Source organism: Solanum dulcamara, chromosome 3, assembly GCF_947179165.1.
Source record: "Solanum dulcamara chromosome 3, daSolDulc1.2, whole genome shotgun sequence".
In the NCBI taxonomy this organism is placed as follows: Eukaryota; Viridiplantae; Streptophyta; class Magnoliopsida; order Solanales; family Solanaceae; genus Solanum; species Solanum dulcamara.
Window position 1 is genome coordinate 79,652,682 of NC_077239.1, and position 25,959 is coordinate 79,678,640.

The window sequence follows — 25,959 nt, forward strand, 5'->3', positions numbered from 1 at the left end:
TTTACCATCTTTTCGAATATCAAAAATATAATAAAGAAGGCTGAAGAAGAGATTTTACAATACAAAAATAAGAAAAAAATTTGCCTAGTTTATTTGTTCTAATATGTAATAGTTCATAGTAATAAATAAGAGTGATTTTTTGTTGAGTCGTGAATTTCTCAATGTATTGAATTATTAATTAGTTTTTTTTCTTTAACAAAAGAACTTAGGTTTTTGTTCTTTACCTAGACGTGGAACCAATCAAGGCAGAACACTAGCCTCATTTTGTAGACGGGTGTAAACAAGTATTCCTTATCCCCGCTCTTGAAGGAAGACGCGGTCTTAACAAGATTCACTGCTACAAGTAGAAGTGAATACCCAATTAGGACATGAATTTTATATGAATCAATGAATCATGACAAGTCATTACTACTAGCAATGACTTCCTCTTTCATTACTTCATTCTTTCCATATCCTTCTCCTTTGTTCGACATGATAACAGGTGATAAGGTGAGGAAAGTCGAAGTTATTTTTTCCATATCCCTCTCCTTTGTTCTGGTAAGTGATTTTTCTGTTACAAACAAAAGAGAGATGACTTGACTAAGTAATTTTAAATAGTTGAATGACCATTTGAGTAATGTACTCCGAAAAGCTTTTACCAGAAGAGTCGAACAATAGACATACATAAGCATTGTCAATAAAACGGCTAAGACATAACAAAATTACAGTAGCACAGTATCTACATAAATTTATTCCATTGCAAAAAAAACGCCAAAAATCAGTATACTAGGCAATTTTTCTGCTGCTACTATCATTTTCCTTTACGCTTCTTTTGCGTTCCTGCACAATCCGAGCAAAACCACTTCCCCTTGGGCTGTTCTTTGAGGCCAACGCAGCCGTAGTGGAACCACTCAATTTTGCACTGTTGGAAGGGCATAATCAATTTTAGCAAATGTTCAATCTAATAAAGTTTAAGGAGATGATTGGTGAAACTTAGCTGAGTACGTACATTAGGATTGTCGCAAGCAACCATTTCACCATAGCTGACTTGATTGCAGAAACAGTATGTTGGTTCGTTTGGATCAACAGGCAGATCCAAATCCATTCCACTTGGTGTTGCTGCAGTGGCTGTAGCTGCAGCTGCTGTAGCAAGACGTGTTCTGCAGAACAAATTATTCCCTTCAACACAAGTTTAATCTATACTACACAAGGACAGATATATACATTCACACAAGAGTTTATCATTCATGCCACAGAAACTGACAGACAACAACAAATCCCACGAGTAGCTTCCCTTGGCGACAGAAACTGACAAATGGCCAAAAAAACGTTGGAACTTGGAAAACTAACACCAAGAGTGAATTAAGTTGGTTAAGTGGCCACGGGAAACCACTTCTTTCCAAACTCATGCATTTTTCTGCAGTAGAAGACCTGAAATGACTTCTGTTACAATGTGAATACTGCTTTTCCAACTAATTATCACACTTTGTAGAAACCCAGTAGATTAAAAAAAAAAAACTAGGTATGTCTTTGGTGCAACACACAAGACAAAGCAGTTTGCGATCCGGCTGTAGTGAGATTTGAGAGGGGATTCTCTGGTTTGCAAAAGATGTATTTATTAAAGCTCAAAAGGAGGGAAATAACTACGAATTAAGAGCACATTGTCAATTATCGCTACTTATTACATGTCCCCTCATGTATGCATTGGCTGCAGTTACTAGAAAGTTTGAGAGACTACAAAGAAACTTTTTGCGGGTCACAAGGAAAAAGGATAAAATGTTTGGTTAGATATTACAAAACAACTACATTTCCGAAAAATGAATAGTAACCTAGGATAAAATATTTGGAGGCAAAAGTACAAGGCAAAATAACATGATATACCTCATTATCTACGTAAATATTTTTGCTAATTGTGAAAAAAGAGAATAAAAAAGAAACGAGCATTTCTCTTGAATCTCTATAAGTAGCATATTTTTCACGTAATCAGCTGAGAGGACAACACATCCCCAAAGAAATGGAGAAAGGAATGGGGGGTCTTAAAAAAATCACACTTCCTATTGAATGTGGATGTTGGATATTATGAAAGGAAGGAAAAATTTAATCGGCAACATAACCTTCAGAGTAAGGGATGAAAGAAAACCAGCTTTGGAATCACAAGTGGTGTAGCAACTGGTGTTGGGACTCACATCCCCGAACATGTGCAAATCTCAAGCAGAAGGAGATGAGAGTACAAGATCTGAAAGTTATGAGAGGAAGAAGTTCATGGGGATGTAAGGGTCAGGAAGAACCTAAAGGACTGACAAGTAGTTGAATTCCAAGATCAAGTCAAAATGTTTCACAAGCAAAGTACATCACATGATTGTCAAAGCTCATGGAGATGGGGTGGGAAGAGAAAGATCGTTTTCAGTGAAATATTATTTTAAGCTCTTTGTAAGGGAGAAATTGGATTTTTCGCATGTATTAAGTTTGAATTCCCACTGTACCAAAAAAGGTTTGCATTCTTACTCTCCTGGAAGCAAGGGAGCAATATTGGCTTCGTGTGCAAATGTTCACGTGAAGATGTCACCAGCACTTCCTACGTTATCTGGTGGCAACTCGTTTGTGGTGTGATATTTTGAGATGGTTTGGACTGCCATGGGCTATGCAAGGCACAGGAAGGAGGTGCTCTCTGGCTAAAAGTTTAGAAGGAGAAGGAGAAGAGTCTGGGATATTTCCCCATTAGCATCCATGTGGGTAGAGCCTAAGCCAGGATTTTGAGAAGATGGGTGCACCATTGCTTTTAAGATAAGATATAAAATTTTATAGTGACAACAACTTGGCGAGCAAAAGATAATTCTATTATCACAAAAAACATCATCAGTTTACAATTGTACTCAACGAAATTTCATACTTTGAAACAACAACATCATACCCAGAGAAATCCCACAAGTGGGGTTTGGGGAGGGTAGAATGTACGTAGACTTTACCACTACCTCATGGAGGTAGAGAGTCTGTTTTCGAAAGATCCTCGGTTCAAGTGCAACAATTCCAGGTACAAAGAAGAAGGAGATAGTGAAGAAAATATAGCAAGTAACAAGTAAACAATGCAAAGTCTACCAAAAGGGAGCAAAAACAACAACAAAATAGTGCGATAATCGAAACACAAAAAATAACATATTAGGATAGATTATTGAAAAACAAACAATGATAAATATAAAAAACAAGAACTACAATAACTAGTACAATGGCAAACACCAACCACCCTAAGCAAGACAACACTACACTATCTACTAACCATCTACCCTAATACATAACCTCCACAGTCTACACCCTCATACTTTGAAAGCGATCCATAACAACATCATTACTTACCGTTGCAAATACCTTACGCTCTATCTTACAAACTAAACAACCAATCAAAAATTCTTCACCAATGCTATTATGTAGATAAGTTTTTATGAGCTTCATGGAGGAGAATGGTCTTTCCACGCTTGCGGTAGCAATAAGTAAAATTAATGTCAGCTTCACAAGTAAATAAACAAGAGATCAAGTTTGATCCAATTTTGTTTTTGCCATCGCAATAGCAAACTAATAATTTTAAAGAAACAAAGTTATCGTAGATCATTTATCAAAAATTATAATTTTTAGAGATAATCTTCATATTTCTTAGATGTAACTTGTAAGCAATACAATTTTTTTAAGAAAACCCAAAATCAAAGCCCCGTGCATTTTGGTTTAGCTAGTTTGCTTCCCAAGAAGAGGAATCATGAACGGAAAGGAAAGAATGAGATGCCAATTTGGCCTATGCGATGGTGATTTAGCATTAAGGTCTTAGAGCGATAAAAAGGCAATACCAATTAGATTGGGGTTTTAGTTTTGCGATAAATTGGGATTAGACAGTGATACTATAATATATAACAATATAATTTTTGGGATGGAGAAACCTCAAAGTGTTCCAAGCTACGGAAACAAGAGCTTTTTCTTTAGAATAAAGAAAGGAAAAGAAGGAAATAAGTTTTGTGGGCTGGGGCTGCTATCGATGTTGTTAGAAGAGAGAAAGAGGGTTTAAATGGAAAAAAGGACAGCTGCTAAAGAAGAGAGAAAGAGGTTTAAAAGTAAAAAAAGGAGCGCTGCTTTGCAGCTTTAGAAATAAAAAAGGAAAAAAACTAAGACGAAAATGAAATCAAGCGGATTCGATCCCTCGGCCATCAAATGGGATTCACTCAGACTAGAGCTCAAGCCAGTGAACCATTCAACCTCTTTTGACCAATGGTTCCTTCAGATACTACTAGATATATTCAACAAATTATACACATAATATATCTAGTTTAGTCGGGTGACCACAAGTTCACGTGAACCATATTTTATATGGTAAATTTGCCACTGCGTGTGGGCCTGTGGAAGGAAAGAAGTAGGAGAACTTTGGATGGATAGAGAATAGCTATGCAATGTTTGAGCAATAGCCTCTCATTTCTAGTATCTTTTTGATGCACCTATGAAGTTCCAGCTTGTATAAATGATTGGTTGTCGTACTTAGAAAGTCATATTATGTTGTAGATTCTCTACTTTTGGTATACTTCTATTACACGAGAGATTTTACCATTGTATATAAAATTATTTACCTAATAAAAAAAACTGAGGGTTCCTTACATAAGAGCTTTAGATTACATGAAATTAAAAAAATTAGGCAAACAAGGAAAGTATAAACTAAGGTATGTTTCCTAAATAAGGAAGTTTACATTGACGCAACTTTCCTAAATACCCAAAACACCTAATTATATCATTACCATTTAGAACATTTCATACCTTTAATAGATATATCTAAATATAAGTGCAATAGTTTCTGGAATTTCATATTACGTTGTAAATTCTCCACTTTTTGGTATACTTCTAGTACATGAGAGATTTTACCATTGTTAATAAAATTATTTACCTAATAAGAAAATTGAGGCAAACGAGGAAAGTATAAACTAAAGTAAGTATCCTAAATAAGGAAGTTTACATTGAGGCAACTTTCCAAATACCCAAAACTCCTAATTATATCATTACCATTTAGAACATTTCATACCTTTAATAGATATATCAAAATATAAGTGCAATAGTCTCTTGAATTTCATATTATGTTGTAGATTCTCTACTTTTTGGTATACTTCTAGTACATGAGACATTTTACCATTGTTAATAAAATTATTTACCAAATAAAAAAATTGAGGGTTTCTTACACGAGTTTAGATTACATGAAATAAAACACAAAACTGGGCAAATGAGGAAAGTATAAACTAAGGTAAGTTCCCAAATAAGGAAGTAAACATTGAGGCAACTTTCCTAAATACCCAAAACTCCTAATTATATCATTACCATTTAGAACATTTCAAACCTTTAATACATATATCTAAATATAAGTGCAAGTCTCTTGAATTTCATATTATGTTGTAGATTCTCTACTTTTTGGTATACTTCTAGTACACGAGAGATTTTACCATCGTTAATAAAATTATTTACCTATTTTATCAAAAATAAAATTATTTACCTAATAAAAAAAACTGAGGGTTCCTTACTTATAGATTACATGAAAGAAAAAAAACTAGGCAAACGAGGAAAGTATAAACTAAGGTAAGTTTCCTAAATAAGGAAGTTTACATGGAGACAACTTTCCTAAATACCGAAAACTCCTACTTATATCATTACCATTTAGAATATTTCATTCCTTTAATAGATATATCTAAATATAAGTGCAATAGTCTCTTGAATTTCAACATGCCCTGTCAAACCCAAGGTGATAAAGCAAATCAAAATGGGAAAATCAATTCAAGTATAGCAGACGAAATTACTGTTGACTTGACTTTATGACACAAGTATACCACAAGCAATCAAAACGGGAAAATCAAGTCAAGTATATTCGTTTCTCCAAAAAGTCATTGGTAATGCACACCAAAAGATGCTTCTTGCAGCATACACCGAAAAGAAATGTATTCCCATTAATGAAAGAGGTATGATGACACAAATATCCAAGACATCATCAGCTTAGCTTGAATCGGCCGCTGAAGAGTAACTGGAAAAGTGATCAAACAATGGTGAAAAATTCAATGTTCAAGGGAGATCAATATCTAAAATCTAATAACAGGAAAAAAGAAGAGACGAAAACTCTCGGCACAATTGAAAATCAAAACTCAAATGAGGACTTCAGTGCACAAACTCTAGTACCATGAAAGAAGGAAGAGAAGAAGATCTCTAAGACAATGAGCAGAAATTCAATCTTTAAAGGAGGAACTCAATACTCATACACTTACACAATTATTAAAATATGAAAAGGAGTTTGGAGGAATGGATAGAATAGTGGTCTACGAGACGGTGCCACCAGGGGCGGATACAACATGTTTGGTGCAGGTTCCCGAGAATCCAATAGCTTTTGCTGAAATCCTATAAATGTATTAAAATATTCCCTAACTATTTATATTTTTTTATTGTGAACTAGTATTATCGTATATTAGCTAGAAGTCATCATAAGAACCCATAAATTTCAATCTTGGATCCGCCCCCACCTTTGGGTGCCACCAAAATGATCACCAAAAAAGACGCATAATAGTCATCAGGGAAAAGAACAAGAATATCGAACTTATGAAAAGAAGAAGAAGCTTTGGCAAAGTAGACATCATAAACAGGCCATCAGTAGGGCGGTGTTACATTGGTCTTTACTGATGACATAGAGGCTCTGATACCATATGAAAATTAAAAAAAATGGAACTTGTCTAGAATTGGTTGGTGAATAACATAACTAAAAGCTCCTTGTAAGAAAAATTTTAAGCTGAAGCAAATAAGGAAAGTTGCGGATATACCGATATAGCAAGTTTCCTAAGAAAAGAACATTCAGTGATTACTATGACGGCTTTATATTCAGGAAAAAGATATAGCACTTACTTCTTACGCCCTCCCTTGCCCTCACCAGACCTTCCAGATTTGACATTATTTTCTACAGCAGTAGCAGGAGCTCCAGTAACAACAGCAGTATCCATTTCTGCATAAAAGGGAATCCATAAAGAGAAAATTGTTCTACAGTCAGAGAATGAGTAAGTTTGGCCATTGTTCTTGGTGAAAAGATGAGGAAACTGATACAGACATACCTCTTCGGAGATCTTCGTCAGACTTTTTCAAGTACTGATCGAGCTGCTGAATATGAGCATCTACCTGTTGCAAGAATTTTCTCACTGATTGCCATAAAGAGTTGATTAATGATGCAATAATAAACAAAACCTACTACTCTTACCAAACCTCAATTTCAAACCACACAATGATCACTTCATCTGAAAAAAGAATAAAAACAATAGTGTATACCAGAGAAACAATATGTGTACAACCAGTCATTGACTCCTTTTCATTTTATCAGTTTGTATTTACGCAGGATATTCATTCAGCTAACACCTGCCAAATCTTGTCTTAGTGCATCTTGGAGCAAATTTTCAAGGAAGTTAACATCTAAAAATTAGTCTTATAAGGGATTCAGCAACCTAAACTAAGTTCATGTTTGGGTTGCTCAAATAAAAATCTAACAGAAGCTCCTTAGATAGTGGCCCTAGGAATTTATTCAACTTTCTTGGGACATGATTTTATGATCACAATTCACAATTATGATCATTTTTGTGTCCTTGAAATGTCAAAATGAAGATTTTCTCATCCACCATATAGTCAAACAGGGACTTGGTAATAATCGTTATTCAAAACGACTCTCTAGGTAATGCCGAAATGTTTCTCTTTTGTAATTCAGGAACAAGGGAATTTAGACAAATACTTTCTTCTACAGGTCAAGCATTAACAATTTTTTTCAAAGATTAACTCATAAACATTTCTACATTCTATCCCGTTCAAGCATCAAGTTTATAAGACTAACTTCACCAGGATAGTCCTCATCCAACTTACAAAGGAAGCTAAAAATAGGAGAATGAACAATTAAGCTTAAAGCAAATGCTCCTAGAATAGATTGAACTGTGAATATTGAACGAAACATTTTGCTTGATGTAGAAAGAAGATGCAGTTCCCAAAATCCCTACCAGATCATATGCCTGAGCAGCTAATGCAACTTTCTCATCAGCAATTCTGATTGCATGCTTTTGCTCATCCAATGCCTCGTCAGAGAATTTGATTAGTGAAGAGTCTGGTGTCACATTACCAGCCTTAATACGCTGTATCATATCCTCTATTTCTTTCTCACAACGTTGTTCATTTTGTATCTGGACTCCTGCTCAGAAAATAAAAGCACTTATTTGGTAATAATGCCACACACTAAGCAATGAAGAAACAGCATACACCATTAAACCTGCTGTGCTTGTGTCGAGCTACTAAAACAGCAATGCTAAATGCTATTGAGAATCTTACAAAATTACCCTATTTTCCCTTCTCCAATCAGGAGTATATTTATAAATATCGTTTTTTGCATTCTAAAAAAGAACAAAGGGGCAGTGGCAATCAAAATCTCAAAGCATTACTGTTTTGTTCTGCAATTTAACGAGGATATGCCAGTGAATCTTCTACTACACTAGGTAATTGCATTAGCAGACATTTCATTAGATATAATGCAAGGGGACTCCATGAAGATTAAGCTTCATGTCAGCATGTGACAAAGACAGCTCCTTATTCCACTCAAAATGCATAACATTTCCAGATTCAGAAAATTATCAGTCGACTCAACATTGTACAAGTGTACTTAACTAAGCACATCGCAATGGAAATTTAGAAAGCAACTAACTTGCATAAGAAAACATTAATAGTCCAATAATATATAAAATTTGCACTATAAGTAATACCTTGCAGACTTTTATCTAAATCACGCAGCAACGCATACTTCCTCCGCAAATGGTTTGGAAGAGCTTCGATATCTGAGACAATGTCAACAATGTAGCAACTTGTTAGAAATCAAAGCATAATTGCACAAAGGAGCTAATTCCTCTATAATTAATCACACATCACTCTTGCACAGACAATACTTAAAATCATGCTCGAGTATTTCGCATTGCTTAGGCAGCGCTTCAATTCAGGGACCAGAACAGTAAGGCATGCATATTATCGCTAATGGGTTCTGTCATGAAGTGGGTACCACTAAACAATAATCATTTCACTTAATCATCAATATTGACTTAATCTAATCCAATTTAGCTCCAAAAAAATAATCAAATTGATCAAAAACCATAAGCTACACGTAAATTCTCATTGGCTATTCATTTAATTCTTCAGATAGCACCACTAGATGTGGAAATTCTCGTATTCCGAATTGGATGAGTATTCTTGTTTATATAATTATGGCTATAAACACTTCGTTTTTGTTCCTATTAACAAAACATCCCAATTTTCATCGCAAGCAAAACATGACAACTATTTTGCCACAACATCCTTAAAATAGTAGTGAAATCTTTTCTCAAATTTAGGCTTTTGAATTTGAAACCAAAATTGAATCTATAAAACAGTAATTGGAACAGATAAAAATTATTAAAAAATCCAAAATAAAAATAAAAATTGAAACTTACTGGCTTGAAATTCTTCGATGAATGACATTTTCCTGAGAATCTTCCCGCCAGCGATGAATTATTGATTTTGTGTTTCAAGCCCTAATTTTTAATTAGTCCAACGACATTTATACCCCTAAAGTTTTTGGATTGTGTAAATCTGTCTTCTGAAGAGTTTTTATTTTATTTCCAAGAGAAGATATGGGCATTTTGTTTATTAAAAAAGTCCAAATAGTCATTTACTTTGACTATTACATTAAAATGATTTTTTTAGGGAAAATTTAAGGAAAAAATATAATTATCGAACTTACATTGCAAAAATATAGCTTAAATTACAATATAAATCTTTAGCCCAAAACTCAATCCGATATATAATAATACATAAAACTTTCATATATTTTATACAAAAGTGTTTAAAAACTTGATATACAATATTATATATTCGATATACGATATTATACAAAATTATAAGAAGTATTTATTTGTCCATATACAATAATATACAATTTTATAGACTATTATATAAAAATTGACTTCGTCTTCTTCCTTGAATCCAAGCATCATATCTATCCAATAACACCTCAAAAACTACACTAAATCACTCAAAAATTCAGATTTAGGATTCTCAATTTGTAATTGATTTTTCGCAACAACATCCACTTGAAACATAGCTTATTTGCAGAAATTCGATTTTCAAACTAATAAGTTTCGAACCCCAATAATAGTTGAACACTAATTATTAATATGTAGTCGATTTTTCTTACATCTGACAATTTTGTTGTTACTTAGATATTTTTTTAAAGATCTTTTTGAAAGGAATTGAGAGAGGCGGTATCCATTGATCAATGATTATATATCTGTGATTTTCGTTTTGTGCACGCTAAATCATGAATTAATAATTGTTACGTTTTTCTAAAAAAGAAATCTCAAATTGTGTCGAAAATTTCATTTTTGAAATAGTTACAAAATCTCCATAAATATAATTTAACATTGTTCCATGCTATTTCCACGAGATTTCTTTTAAAGAAAATTCTCAAAAAAAAGAAGTAGATCAACGAATAATATGCCGATATTTATATACTATTCCTTGTTGATTATGAGGAAACATAGGAAGTTAGATTAGCTAAAAGATGATTATCGGTTCAAGAACCCTCTTTCACATAACACTTGCATATATAATGCCTATATTCCAGCTAAACTTCAACAAATCCACATTTCACTTGCTCCCAAAAATAAGGGAACTGACTCACTCTAAAAGACACAACTAAAACCAATTATATCATACCTAACAACTTATATCATTATTACTAAGATCTTATCAATGTACTAAAAGAACAAAAAAGGCAGTTCAAATCATTTTTTTTATAATTATCATTGTCGGTATAATCTTAAAAAAAGCATCAAACAAAAACAGAAATAACATTTGAAAAGGGTAAGTAAAAAGACATTTAAACATAAATCATAGTTGTGCACATGGCAAGAAATGATTTGAACTATGTCACCTACTAGCTAATAGAGTAATAATTTTAAATCCCAAATTTCCGAAGAATAATTGATTGTTTCAAAAATATTATTTTATTTTCGTAACTTCTAAAAATTATTTAAAATATCCATAAGTTTGTATTATAATTTTATAATGAACATGTTTCGTGAAAAAAAAAATTATAACATAATTGATAACAATCAATAACAATAAAATAACAATATATACAAGAACAATATATTAACCGCATTAAAAATAAATTGTTCTTTTTTTCTTAATCTTATCACTCAAACTATTCTTTTTCGGAGGAGGTAGATAGGGATGTTATTTAATGGTGTTGGTTGACCACGTTAATGGAGTAAGTTGGTAAATAAATATTTGTTAGAATTAATAAATGATTGGTGTATTTATAAAATACAAAAGTTTGGGGTGATTTTTAAATTTTTAAAACTTCCCAAACTTGGGAACTTTGGATGTTTGCCAAATATATTTGCCAAGTAATGACAAATCATATGGCCAAATACCAGTTCCCAAGCTTTTTTCAAATTTTTCCCAAAAATTATTTGAAGTGTATCAGAGAAATTAATTAAGTTTGCACGTAAAAAATATGTTAAAGATATAATTAAATAAATTAAAAGCATGATGTGTGTATATATATAGGTGAAATGGGATAACACACTTTTTCCAATATTTTTCACTTTTTTTTTCATGGTTCTTGTTAATGATGATTTGCTTAATGTGTAATCAACAAGATTATGAAAATTGATATAGCCTCGAGCACCGCTCCATCTGTCCAACGGTACTTACAGTAATATAATTAATTAATTATAATTCCCCTCAAACGCGTAATTAACATGGACCCATTTTTCTATTAAAAAAGAGTTTAATTTATGGACACCGTCAAGGCATCAATGTAAATAATTTTTATATCATTTTGTCATTTTTATTTGTTATAATAAGTTACATGTCTTATTTATAAAATTATAAATCTCACATTTTTAAAAAGTTCATCTGTAGATATCTATAGAGTAAACTATTGGATAAAAAATTGGAATACTTACAATGTATATAACTTAAATTTAAGAAAAAGATTCAAATTTGTCAATAAATTTCATTTCGATGCTCAAATTACTATTTATTTCAATTGAGCACCTGAATATATGATGACTGGCGTGTTTTGATTCAAATTTTGAATTTTTTTTTGGGAGTGATCTCAAAGAGAACATGCATGCTGTCATGGATATAGGGTCAAACTTGTTTGCACTAACCTAATTTGTCATCTTTTGTTCGTCTTGCATGGCACAAAGTCTTTAAAAACAATCAGTGTCTGCTTTTTTCTTTTCCTTCCATCCATGAGTGTTCGGAGTGCTTGGAGTCCCGATTAAATTCAAATCGTGCATTAGAGGATTTATTCGGAGGCGGCGCTTTCAACGGAATTTTCTTCATTCCTAGGGCTCTAACCCAAGACATCTGGTTAAAGATAAAGCAGTACCACCACTGCACCACAACTCATGTCGGTCAAAGTGTCTGCTTTTACAAGCCCATATCCTCTTTTTTCCTCTTCACTCTTTTACTCTTTTTTTTTTATCTTTTGACTAACAATTTTAAGAATTAATAAGATTTGGCAAAAATTGATTAATTAACTCATATGTGAAAATATGATAGGGGATAAAGAAAAGTACTTCAAGTTTTCATTTTTTCCTTGATTTGGTGTTGAACATTCTGATAATTAATACTTTAAAGGACCAATTAAACGTAAACTTGGTTAATCAAACACAACATATTACATGATTATCCTAGCTAGGCGTTATATTGTGGGAAAGAAAATAAAACCATGTGTTAGATGATAAAAATATGAGGCTCAAAGACGGATTTAGAATTTTTAGGTTATGAGTTTTGGATCACAATGTTCACTGGGTTCTGAATGATTATTTATACATATTAGGTGATATTTTTAAACTCAAAATTGATACATTAATTTGAACTAAAATTACTGAATTCCACTGAACTAATAACTATAACGGTGAATTCGTATCTGATAGGGTAACTTAGAAACACTTATGGGTAAATATTTATGAAAGAGATTAATCCCTTGATTTATTTCATTAACCACAATAGTTTATATACACAAATACAAGAGTATAATTAGGATATAATTAAGAAAACTAAATATCTCTATATTAGGAACTAGATAAACTAAATATCTCTATATTACGAACTAAATATATACAATCTGTCAGAATATATTTTTATATATTCTAACACACCCCCGCAGTCGAAGCGGGAGGTCGCCGAATGTTAAGACTGTCCCAAAAATCCTCAAATAACACCAACGGAAGGCCTTTGGTGAAGATATCTGCAATCTGATAACGAGAGGGGACATGTAACACTCGAACCTGGCCACGAGCCACCTTTTTCCGTACAAAATGTATATTCATCTCAATGTGCTTAGTGCGTTGATGCTGAACAGGATTACCAGCCTGATAAATAGCACTAACATTATCAATATAAACCAAAGTAGCCCGCGGAATAGGACAATGAAGTTCCAAAAGCAAGTTTCGCAACCAACATGACTCAGAAACCATATTGACAACCCCTCGGTATTCTACCTCTGCACTCAAACGGGACAAAGTAGCTTGACGTTTGGCGGACCATGAGATCAAGTTATCACCCATACAAACACAATAATCCGAAGTCGAATGTCGTGTATGAGACAAGAATGGTTGTGGAAGAGGGATAAAGGTGAAGACCATAATCCAAAGTACCTTGTAGGTAGCGCACGATGCGCTTGAGAGCGTGCATGTGCTCATCATGTGGGTCATGCATGAATAAACATACCTGTTGCATATCATAAGTAATATCCGGTCTCGTGAATATGAGGTATTGCAGTGCCCCTGCAAGACTCCGATAAAGAGATGGGTCCTCAAAATAGTATGCTCATAGTAGCCCCAAGCTTCGATTTTGGAGAAACCGGAGTAGGAGATGACTTACATGATGGCATGCCAACTCGGTCAATGATCTCGGCCGCATACTTCCTTTGAGATAAAAATAAACCACTTGTATGATGAGTGACAGCAATGCCTAAAAAATAACTTAACTGGCCCAAATCCTTCATAGCAAATTTGGAGCTAAGAAGCGATATGATAGGCCGACGGAGCACATCAGAGGAAGCAGTTAAAATAATATCATCGACATACAATAAAAGATAAGCCATAAAAGTACCTTGATGATAAACAAACAAGGAATGATCGGTCTTACTGTGAGAAAACCCAAGGGTACGGACATAATCAGCAAATTGCTTATACCAAACCCGTAGAGCTTGTTTTAGCCTATAAAGAGATTTCTTTAGCAAACATATATGATTAGGTCTATCAGGATCCCGATATCCCAAAGGTTGATACATGTAAACAGTCTCTATAAGTTTGTCATGTAAGAAAGCATTTTTGACGTCAAGTTGATGAATCGGCCATGCCTTGGAGAGAGCCAAACTAAGAACCGTATGAATAGTCGCCGGTTTGACAACTGGATTAAATGTCTCACCACAATCCACGCCAATCTGTTGGATTTTATCATCACCTACAAGACGAGCTTTATGTCACTAAACGAACCATCAGATTTTTCTTTATGAGCAAAAATCCACATACACCGAATAATATTAACATTTGGAGGATGGGACACCAATTACCACGTCTTATTTTGAATAATAGCATTATATTCATCATCCATAGCTAATTTTTAATTAGGGTCACGAAGAGCAGACACAGGGTTACAGGGTAAAGGGGACTTCGAGACGAATGTAAGAAGGTTGAAGGACCTTTTAGACTTATAAATCCCATGCTGACTCTTAGTAACAAGATTGGTGGGTAGACTAGAAGGAGAGATGGGAGTGGGTGGAGGAGGAGAGTTAGGTGGGAGAGCGGAAGAAGATGTTGGGGCCGACCCAGTAGGCAGCGAAGGAGCGATCTGCCCAGGTGAGGGGGCAGATCTGCTGACTGGGCACAGCGGATGTGCAGCGGTGCGGGAGAAAGATGGTGATCCGATGGATTTGTGGAGGTAGTGAGATGACGAACCACATAGAGAGATAGTCCATCGTTTAAAAATTGGTATGTGTGATTTTGAGGAGTATGTAACTTGAAAAAAGAAAATTGCGGCTCATCAAATATTACGTGATGACTAATGATAATTTTTTGAGATGATAAATCAAAATATTTATACCCACGATGTTGTGACAGATATCCCAAAAAAAACACGGAGTTGACCGGAGTTGAAGTTTGTTATGAGTGTGGAGGGAATAAGAGGATAACATAAACACTAAAATACATGAAGATGGAAATGAAAGGGATTCTTCCGATAAAGAATGCGAACAGGGGATTGATAGTTTACCAGTTTATGAGGAAGAATATTGAGAAGATAAATTGTCATTTGCAAAGCATGATGCCAAAAGTAAGGAGAAAGGAAAGAATGGGCCAATAAGGTGTGAACAATGTTATTAATCATACGGATTTGTCTTTTGGCTTTTCCATTTTGAGGAGATGTGTGAGGACATGACAATCGAAACGACAGGCCATTGGCTCTACAGGAGTCCCAAAAGGGGCTATTATCAAATTTCTTGTCATTATCATATTGAATATTCTTGATGTCCCTCTCAAAGTGAGTTCGAATAAATGTCTTGAAAGTTAAAAATATGGAAAAGGTTTGTGATTTGTGTGATAAAGGAAACGTCCACAAGAATTTAGAATAATTATTCATAAACAAGACATAATATCGATGACCTGAGGAATTCAAAACGGGTGATGTCCAAAGATCTCTATGTATAATATCAAATGGCATAAGAGAGCTAGAATTCGAAGCATAAAATGGAAACTTAACATGTTTTCCAAGAGGACAAGAGTGACAAATACGAACATCTCTACTTGGATTACAATCAATCAATTTATTCTTCCTAAGGATAATCAACACAGGTGCTCCTGGGTGACCCAAACGAACATGTCAAAGATATGGTGCCAAAGCAGCAAAAGTAGATGATGAAGTGACTGAATTGGTGATTGGATAAAGCTCTCCCTAACTGTTACACCTCATTACCAGCCTCTTCTTCTGAAAATCCTTCATAAAAAATCTAAGGAATCAAAATTAACAGAGACAGAGTTATCAGTGGTAAATTTACGGACGGACAATAAATTTTTAACTAGGTGATAGGCATGAAGGACATTGTTTAAGTGCAAGAGAGGACACGGAGAAGACAAAGTCGTGTGATCATAGCCATGAATTGGAATTGATTGACCATTACCAACAAGTTTACCACGTTTATTGATCTTATTAAAATAAGATGTGAGGTTACCTTGCGTGGATGTCATGTGAGAAGTGGCACCGATGTCCATGTACCAATTTGCATCCGGAGGAGTGATCCCAAGAGTATGCATGGTGGATTCAATGTCTATAGGAATAGTGGCTGTCGTATAGTCCTGCTGAGGTCGGGGGACAAGAACACTGTTGCTCTCCAAACGCACACGCAAGTATACGTGGTCTCAAAAGTAATATAGTGGCTCTTTTTGAGAGCCGAATGTCAAACCTACAGGGAATATGCAACTAGACTCAGTTAACTTTATAATGAATTGAATTATTAGTGTGTGTCTTAAATATTTGAGTTTGTTTATATCTACTAATGATTTTATCAAAACTAGGTGCAAACTACGTAAAAGATGTCAAATAGAATTTATCAATTTCAAGAAGAGTCCTTGGGTTGTAGCAATTTAAGATTTCCAGTTTAATATTCATTACCTTGGTATCCAAGAGGTTCCCAATTACTGATTTACAGGGTTGATTTTACAATTATGATTTTTCAATCTCTAATTGCCTATTCTTGTTGACAGCTTAACTACATTGTTGAGCGGGGATAAGCATGAACCAACAAAAATGCCTTAATCTTTTCATCCTGTTTAGCAACCAAACATGGTGTATAGATATGTGTCACAATCATTCTATACACTAATTGTTCTAGACAACTCAAACAAATATGCTCCTTATATTCTAGTGTTCTATCTTCCTTTCATCTTCCGAGTTAAGGATAGACAACAAATATGTTCCAATGGTGATCAAGCATTAAAATAATTAAAAACAAGAATAAAAGAGTAACTTCATATGAAACCCATTTTCAACCAAAGCAAACAAGAATTAAACTTTCATCTTATGGCTACAACCCAAGAACAAGGGGATTTAGCCTCTCATAGTTTGTGAGGCAATTACATGAAATATTTCTAACATAAATTTGGATCTAAGATGAAAAAGAAGGGAGAAAATATCACCAAACTAGGCCTTGATTCGTCTTTCTTCCGCCTCTTCCCAACAAGAACAAGTACTCTTGATATAAAATGTAAAAGTGCTCTTTATAGCACCAAAAAATGCGTTGTTAAAGCAATCACACTAAAGTCCACGATGCGGACTTGTCTTGTTTCAATATACATTTCATTTTTCCGCTTTTGGGATGAATTCAACTTGCACATGTCCAAGGTCCGCAATGTGGACTTGTCACGGACCACACTGCCTGGCCAAATAATTTCACATTTCAATTTTTGATCAATATATTACCAAGGTCCGCGACGTGGACTTGTCGCGGACCACACTATTTTGTCAAATATTTTTACGTTTTGATTTTGATAAACATAATTCCAAGGTCCGCGACGCGGAGTTGTCGCGGACCACACTGTCTCGTAAAATAATTCCCTTTTTTTGTTTATTGATTCTTCATGTCCAAGGTCCGCGACGCGGACTTGTTGCGGACCACACTGCCTCGCCAAATACATTCCATGTGTTTGGAGTAAAAAGTGTAGGGACTTACTCCGTGATGTCGATTTGCGTTGTTGCAGTGGATTTTAGTTGCCTTGTGATTTTATTTCTCCCTTGAGTCTTAATTTCCATCAAATCATGCTTCTTATGTCCATTTGTACTCACTTAGACCTGAAAGTTTCTAAACATGCTATTTAGTTGCAATAATACAAAGTATGCACATTATGAACTCAACTTTAGGAGTTTTGTTTTCAAATCTGGCAATAATATATGGGTTTTATTTACTATTGGGCACGTAAATGTGCCCAAGATCAAACACCCACTCGTGGTGGCTGCTGCTGCTGTCCATAATTGGATTGAGACCAAGAAATTAAAGGATATGAACACGGTGATATATCCCAAGAACTCCATAATTCCATCTACGGCCACTGCTGCCCTCCAGCCCATGGAGAAGAGGGCGGAGAGTTCTGCCCCACTGACTGCTGCCAAGTGCCGTACCTGTTGCCGCCTCCCAACTAACCACGATGGCCTGCATTACCGCCACTGCCGGAAGCTCCTTTGCCGCCTCCACGACCACCATTGTTGTTGCGATATATTCCCCCATTATTGCTTCGGTTGTGGTTCTTCTTTCCACCATTAGAATTGCAGTTGGAAGATGAATTATAAGGAACATTAGGAGGAACCTCGAACGAGCGAGCAACTAAGGTAGCGGAGGAGCTTTGGGCCACTTTCTTAGCACGGCCAGCCTCCTCAAGAGTGAGCATCGAATGGGCTTGATAAAATTGAGGCAACCGGTCACGTTGGCGAATAAGAGTGGCCATATCTTGGTAGGGCTTGGTAAGGCCAGAGACCAGTTGAAGAACTAGTCGATCGTTAGAGACCGGGGAGCCGACATTCTTGAGTTGATCCGCCAGAGATTTGAGATGTTGACAATAGGCAGAGACATTCAGAAAATTTGCCATGTCGACATGAGTGAAGTCGTACTCAAGGGTGAGAGCACGAGAGTGTTTGTTATCCTAGAATATGTCACGCAAGTGATTCCAAACCTTCATCTTTGTGGTGTCGGGTTCCAGAATTGTATGCAAAAAATCATGAGAGATAGTAGCTTAGAGCCATTGGAGAATGGTGGCATCCAAGGTGGACCACAGTTCTTTGTCCTCCTCTTGTTGAGGTCTTTTCTTCGTGCCCGCTTTTGGAGGAATAATATGATCAATCACCCGATGGGATCTTGCATGAATCTTAAAGAGTTCCGTCCATGTGGAATATTGTACGTTCTCCATTTCAAGAGTGATGGGAACATGGTTCTTAATGTTGGATACAACAAGAGCAGGATGAAAGGAAGATTTGGAGTTAGACATGGTGATTGAGAAGAGAGAAAGAGGGAGAGGAGGGGGGCGGCGGTAGCAGGAATTCGAGAAGAAGAAGAAGGTTTGATCGTGACCTAGAAATCTGATACCATGAAAGAGATTAATCCCTTGATTTATTTCATTAACCTCAAAAGTTTATATACACAAATACATGAGTATAATTGGGCTATAATTAAGGAAACTAAATATCTCTATATAAGGAACTAAATAAACTAAATATCTCTATATTAGGAACTAAATATATATAATCTGTTACAATCTGTCAGAATATATTTTCATATATTCTAACAATTTAGGTTACATAAGTTGCAACATTTAAAATGTAACATGTTAAAATATATTAATAGCGTATAGTTTGTTTACACTATCAAAATAAGAGCAATTTAGTGTATTAAGCTTCCACTATGCATGAGGTCCGAAGAAGAGTTGGACCACTACAAAGGTCTATTGTATGCAATCTCACCTTACATTCATGAACTTTGAATCTTGGTTTTGCTTCTGATTCTATGTTATAGCCTCTTGCATACACGTAAGGTAAGATTGCGTATAATAGATCTTTACGGTTCCGACCATTTTCCAAATCCCTCATATAACAAAAGCTTAGTGCATTGGCTGCTTTTTTTTTTAAATGTGAAATAAATGAAACTCAATATGTACAACACTGCTAAGCCAAACTATATTATGTATAATAAATTCCAGCGTCTATTCACTTCTATAGTTATAGTCAGGGTACTCTGCATGTGAAAAGGTTGGTAGTTGTTATTCATGCTTCAATTATTTAATATAACCTCTCTTCTTTATAAAATTGAAAAACAATCATTCTCAATAGCAGAATTTAATACTTCCATCCGTTTTAATTTATTTGTCTGATTTTAACTTGACACAGAGTTTAAGAAAGTAAAAAAGACTTTTGAATTTTATAGTTTTAAAATCTTATGATTTTAAACATAGCATGTGGAAATTCAGAATTAAAGAGTTCCAAAAAGGAAAGAGATGTTATTTTTTAAACGGAGGGAATATAAAATTATAAAGAGCCTCATTCTCTCTCACATGCTTTAGAGGGTCTTGCTTACTTGCACTTAAGTCTTAAACTCACACCTCCAGCTCAATCTTCAAGAAAATAAAAGGTTAGAATTTACTTTTTACTTTGATAGCTTTAAGTAAATGTTTCTTATATTATAATCATTCTGTATTACTTGTTCTTAATATGCTTTCTTCATTCTAGATTGTCCACTATATTGGCCAATATATAGGCTTAGTTTTCTTCTGTGTTTTGAACAAGCTTACAAGTTTAACCAATTAACTCATTGTTACAAAGTCCAATTCTAGTGAAACAAATGCAGGTACATTTTTGGTTATAGTGGGAATTATAAACAATTGTAATGTCTTGCTTAATGCTTCACACAAGAGAATAATTGGTCCTATACATGGGATGCTTTATTATTTGTCTAATTTGGTGTGAAATCCAAATAGTTAAATTTTCCTTGGTAGTTAATAGTTGGTAAACAGATAGAAAACTAGATGATTTTAACTAGAACTCTTCATTGTACCTTATTTTGTACGTACTAATGAAGTATGAAGATCCATCATAAATTGGTTAGTTTTACGTTGACTGTCAGCTTACTACAACCCTCCTCCTGATTTGGGATATGCAATGTGAGCAAGCTCACACAAGTGGAGTTATTGTAGCTTATTTTATTAGCAATAGTAAATTTTCTCCTTCACAAGTTATTAATATTTAATTTCTGAAAAGCTTAAGCAATTTTGAGTGTTTGACTATGATTGTTGTTCTATGTTGTGCAAGCAATCCAATTTTTCAAAATATTTTGGATTTAATTCTAACAGAGGAAGGGTGCTATTGCTTTAAAGGTTAAGAGGCAAGATGTTAGAAGACAAAATAGATGACAATGAGATAGATCAATGGGGAGAATTCCCTGTAGTATTACAACAGAAGAGTATGGAATATTCAATTAAAAGCAAGAGATCCTCGCGAGCTCGTTATTCCTATGGCATTATATTCTTGATAACAAATCTTATAGCTTGGTTCGTCCGTGATTATGGTGAAAGGGTTCTTCCTCTGCTTCATTGTAAGTCCAAAATTCTTACCGTTCCACATCATTGACATTGCAAACTTTCTGTCAAATATAGCTAGCAATGAGGAACACAGAGTTCAATTTTCGTTCTCAACTCATGACCAATATGGCATCTGGATGGATGATCAGGTCATGGCCATAACGGTCTTTTATGACATGATCAATAACTCACTTCATTTTCAGTTAGGCCTTATGGTTCATTTCAATCTTACATATGACTTAGGTTCTGCTTTCTGTACAACTGTTTCTAATAATTTCACAATATATGCCTCTTGAAAACTATTTAATATATACTTACTATAGTGATAGTCATCTTGTTACCTAAAATCACCGTTTACATTCTTCTGGCAACTCTAACAAGGAACTTGATTATATTTCCTGTTTCAAACTTTATCTGCAGATTCAAAAGCATGTGGAAATGGCGGAAGTGAATGTTCTCATACGATGGGGGTTCTTCGTGTGAGTTTAGGTTGTTCTGTATCCTTTTCCTTAAGCATGTGTTTCTGTATAAATATGTGAAGATTTTGAAATGCTTTCTTCTGTTCTTTAATGTTACCGTTTTCGTTTGATAAATAAATGAGAAAAATCTTTCATTCTTGCATCCTTGACATACATTATTAGGTTTTCTTTTTAGTAATGTTTTTTACAACATGTTTCACAAGCAAGTTGTATGACGTTCGCAATGTATGGCATTCTGGATGGTGGATTTTGAAGTTTGTCATGTTGATCATTTTTACGGTGATTCCATTTTTCATCCCCTCTGATTACATCCAGTTATACGGTAAGTTAATGCTTAAGCTTTCTGATCAAAGCATTTCATTGTAGCTTCATATGAAGTTTTCCATTGAATACAACTTCCATGTTAGTTATTGTCTGATTATACTTAGTTACTTGAAATACCAAAGTAAACGGGAATTGCTATCTTTCCTGCAGGTGAATTTGCTCGAGTAGGTGCAGGGTAATATTCACATCCATTATTTCACTTCTCTTCTACCACAAGGGTCCGAAAAATAGTGGCTCAAAGTATATATAATACTGCAGTTGACACTATTTTTGTTATGTATTTGCAGAGTTTTTCTCATCCTTCAGTTAATAAGTGTGATCGAGTTCATCACGTGGTGGAATAACTATTGGATGCCTGATGAAAGAAAGAAACAAAGGTATAGTTATCGCTTTCAGCCTTATATTTTTCCAAAGCAAGTAGACCTTTAGGATATATCGTCTCAGGCTACATCAATTATGAAAAGCGAGTCCTTTGTATCCAAATGAAGTTTTTTAACTATAGTGTACTTACATTATATCGTTTTTTTTGTCATAGCAGCTGCTCCCTTGGCTTATTCATGTCGACAGTATGTTACATTGCTTCCATTTGTGGAATTGTCGTGATGTATGTCATTTATGCCTCCAAAACATCATGCATTCTGAACATATTCTTTATCTCCTGGACTGCAATTCTGCTGGTAGTAATGATGGCTGTATCTTTACACTCTAAGGTATGCTTTTATTACAAACTAGCTTCCCTTCGGATATTTTCCTGGATGGTAAAAGAGTTTTTCAAGCACCTCTTTTAAGCCAAACTATGGAAAGATGCAATAATTTCTGTGATGGACTTATTTATCACTATGCTTACACACTTTTCTGGTTTTTGATCGTCCCATCTGCTCGATCATCTTTAAGGTAGCTAAAACTGATTCTATTGACGAGTCCACATGTTATTAATACATGTTTAGCTTATTTTGCAGGTAAATAGGGGACTTTTATCTTCTGGGATAATGGCTTCTTATGTTGTCTTTCTCTGTTGGAGTGCTATTCGAAGGTCAGAAACCTTGTGCTGATATTTTTATTTTGCTTTGGAGTTGTCCTCTTCTCTTATTTGTTTAGTCTGTGAACTCGACATTCAGTCTCAGCGAGTGCATAGATCAAAATGATCAAAATGTTTAGTTTGTTGGATGATCATCCCTATAATAAAAGCATATTTGACAGGGCGATAAGCGCATGTTTAACTGAAAACTTACCATTCTTTCCCTTTCCTAATGTAGTAGTTGTTTGGCTGTCACTTATGTGATGAAGTCGATTTTGGTGACACTTTGTTTACAGTGAGCCTGTCACTCAGAAATGCAGCTCTCAGCAACAAAACAGCGCGCATGGTGGTTGGACTACTGTAATTGTAAGTTGTTTTTTCATCTTGTTTTGCTTACTTGTACTCATGCTTTTTAAATTTCATCTATATGTATGCATATGTTAATGTCATCAACTTTTGTTCAAGATTAACTAATGTATTCGAGGCTGATTATATTTCATAAACATGTCTCACATTCCCCTTTATCCTTGAGGACAGAGATAATCTGTTTAATCTTCATTTGAATCTCTCATTTCACATGCTTCACTGGTTCACTATCTTTCTTTTCCTGGTAAAATAGGGCTTCTTGATTGCTATATGTGCCATCGTCATGGCAACGTTCTCCACTGGCATCGACTCACAAACATTTCAGGTGTTCTTGACTTTCTTTATCAGTAAACAAAACAAGATTGAATGATCAATCTTAGAAGTTATAGTTTCTCCTGTATGGATCCTCAATGTCTATGTCACTCTATCTGTTCCATTCTGATAGACAGAAGGCGCAAAAATCTCAAATCATCTTTCGTGTGTATTTTCCTTTTTGCTGATACATGACTATATCTTCTTGCTCTTGTTATAGTTTCGCAAGGATAAAGTTCAATCAGAGGATGACGTTCCGTATAAGTATGGCTTCTTCCACCTAGTGTTCTCCTTAGGAGCAATGTACTTTGCTATGCTATTCATCAGTTGGAATCTTGATGGTTTGCCTAGAAAGTAAGTACTATATATTAATACCTTGCTTAAGTTTCTTTTTTCTGTTGAGTCGAAGATCTATCGGAAACAGACTCTCTACCTTACAAAGGTAGAGTAAAGGTCCGCGTACATCCTACTCTCCCCAAATCCTCACTTGTGGATTACACTGAGTATGTTGTTGTCGTCTAGAATATTAACTTTGAACATGTGATAATTGCTATAGCAGCAAGCAATTTGCTTCAATTTTCTTGTTTTAACAGATGGAGTATTGATGTTGGTTGGGCTAGTACATGGGTAAAGATAGTGAATGAGTGGTTTGCTGCCACAATTTATTGTAAGTCAATTTAGCTTGAACTAATTTTTGAGTGAACAATTGATCAACTTTTTATGTTTATTGCGCTAGAGTCATAACATTAGTTTTTGTAATGAAAAATTAACTCAAATAATAGAAGATAAAAAATGTCCAAATTGCCAAATTTGTGAAATTAACTCAAATAATGGAATGATCATCTGTGAAATCAAAGTCTATGCAATTCATCATGTATTTCTTACATTCTTCACCTCTCATGAATACAGTGTGGAAATTGATATTGCCAGTAGTGAGACAGACAAAAGTAATGGATCATGAAGAGACAGAACAAGAAATGGACAACTCAACTTCAGTGTGATTTTTGTTCCTAGATAAGTGTCACTGGGGCTATGTTTGTTCGAATTTTTCAAAAATTTCGACGATTGTGTATGGTCGAATGCTTCAAAAGTTAAATGTTTTTTGAGAATAAGACACGGACGTGAGAACATAGGTTGTAGGCAGTAAAGGTGGCAAAATGGGTAAAATGAACAACCAATGGATGACAAAATTTACATGAGTTCAACGGTTGTTAAGTGGGTGATAAATGGTTATTTCATGTTATAAAATAATTTATTGGTAAAGATTCAAAATAATTTACATGAGCCAATTTATCACCCTTCATTTACTCTTTTTACCACTTGTTTTGTATCATGTGTTTGTCATTTTTTAAAAAATGTACTTTTAGGCCTTGTAGATTCTTATTATCATGGGAAAGTTGATGAATTATAAAATCCCCTATTCTTTTTGTTTGTTTTTAATCTTTATGCAAGTCGTTGATTTAGAAAGTTCTCAGTGATATAATATCTGAAAATTTTAATAATGAAAACTTTATAATTTTCAAAATTGAACCTTTCATTAACAAGTAGAGACGAAATTTTTATATACTGATAATGTAAAAGTATTTTTACACTATCAAGTTACATAAAAAAATTATTACAGACAACTACATTCTCATAATAAGAGATATATAGTATTAATTACGCAGAATGAGGCTTACGATCTTATTTTAACTATACTAGCTATATTTTAATTATTTAGAATTTAAAAGTTATATTTTAAAAAATTACAAAAAATACTCTAAATCACAGATCATTTAGTTAAAACTATTTCGAAATTTGTAATTCACAAAGAAAATGGTTGACATCTTAAAATAATAACAATGTAAATTCCCAAAGTTTTATATCTCGATTGGACAAACATAATCGATAATTTTTCACGAGTTTTTCTGAACTAATGCTCTAATAAAGAAGTTAGAATAGTGATTTTTTTTCCAGTTACAAAGGACATGCTTTGCCTACTCCCTCCTTGTATCCACTAGCGCTTTTGTCAACAACATAAGCAGACTTCTATGGCTACTTGTTAGTAATAACAAAAAAAAACAATATAAAATAAATTATTTCTTAACTCGCAAAAAAAAAGGAAAAAATGGAAGCTAAAAATGAAAAAAAAAAAGAAAAAAAAAAAGAAGCGAGAACAAAGATGGATTAGGTTTTACAAGTAGACTAATATCATCATTATCTTCTCTGTAATGGACCAGTCTATAAAATTAATTATACTAGCTTTTTACTAATAATTTCCCCTTTCCACTTAGATACACATATTTAAAGCATCCATAATGAC

At 34.3% G+C, this 25,959-nt stretch overlaps 2 protein-coding genes across 3 annotated transcripts; one reads left to right on the top strand and one right to left on the bottom strand.

The window, feature by feature from the left end:
• Positions 1-584: 584 nt before the first annotated feature.
• On the bottom strand, positions 585-9,633 carry LOC129883219 (PHD finger protein ING1). The gene is made up of 7 exons (XM_055957831.1): positions 9,474-9,633; positions 8,757-8,828; positions 8,004-8,191; positions 7,080-7,143; positions 6,877-6,973; positions 989-1,139; positions 585-901 (listed from the first exon to the last, which is right to left on the bottom strand). The coding sequence occupies exons 1-7, from the start codon at positions 9,499-9,501 to the stop codon at positions 791-793; spliced, it is 711 nt and encodes a 236-aa protein (XP_055813806.1). The 5' UTR covers positions 9,502-9,633; the 3' UTR covers positions 585-790.
• A 10,433-nt stretch (positions 9,634-20,066) lies between these two features.
• On the top strand, positions 20,067-25,064 carry LOC129881887 (uncharacterized). 2 transcript variants are annotated; one of them, XM_055956000.1, is made up of 13 exons: positions 20,069-20,212; positions 20,955-21,172; positions 21,579-21,655; positions 21,800-21,959; positions 22,112-22,136; positions 22,249-22,338; positions 22,500-22,671; positions 22,921-22,994; positions 23,276-23,345; positions 23,599-23,670; positions 23,878-24,011; positions 24,251-24,324; positions 24,567-25,064. In XM_055956000.1, the coding sequence occupies exons 2-13, from the start codon at positions 20,968-20,970 to the stop codon at positions 24,656-24,658; spliced, it is 1,245 nt and encodes a 414-aa protein (XP_055811975.1). In that variant the 5' UTR covers positions 20,069-20,212; positions 20,955-20,967; the 3' UTR covers positions 24,659-25,064. The 2 variants fall into 2 exon arrangements, with proteins under 2 accessions (XP_055811976.1, XP_055811975.1); XM_055956001.1 differs by lacking the exon at positions 24,251-24,324 and having other exon boundaries at positions 20,067-20,212.
• Positions 25,065-25,959: the final 895 nt, after the last annotated feature.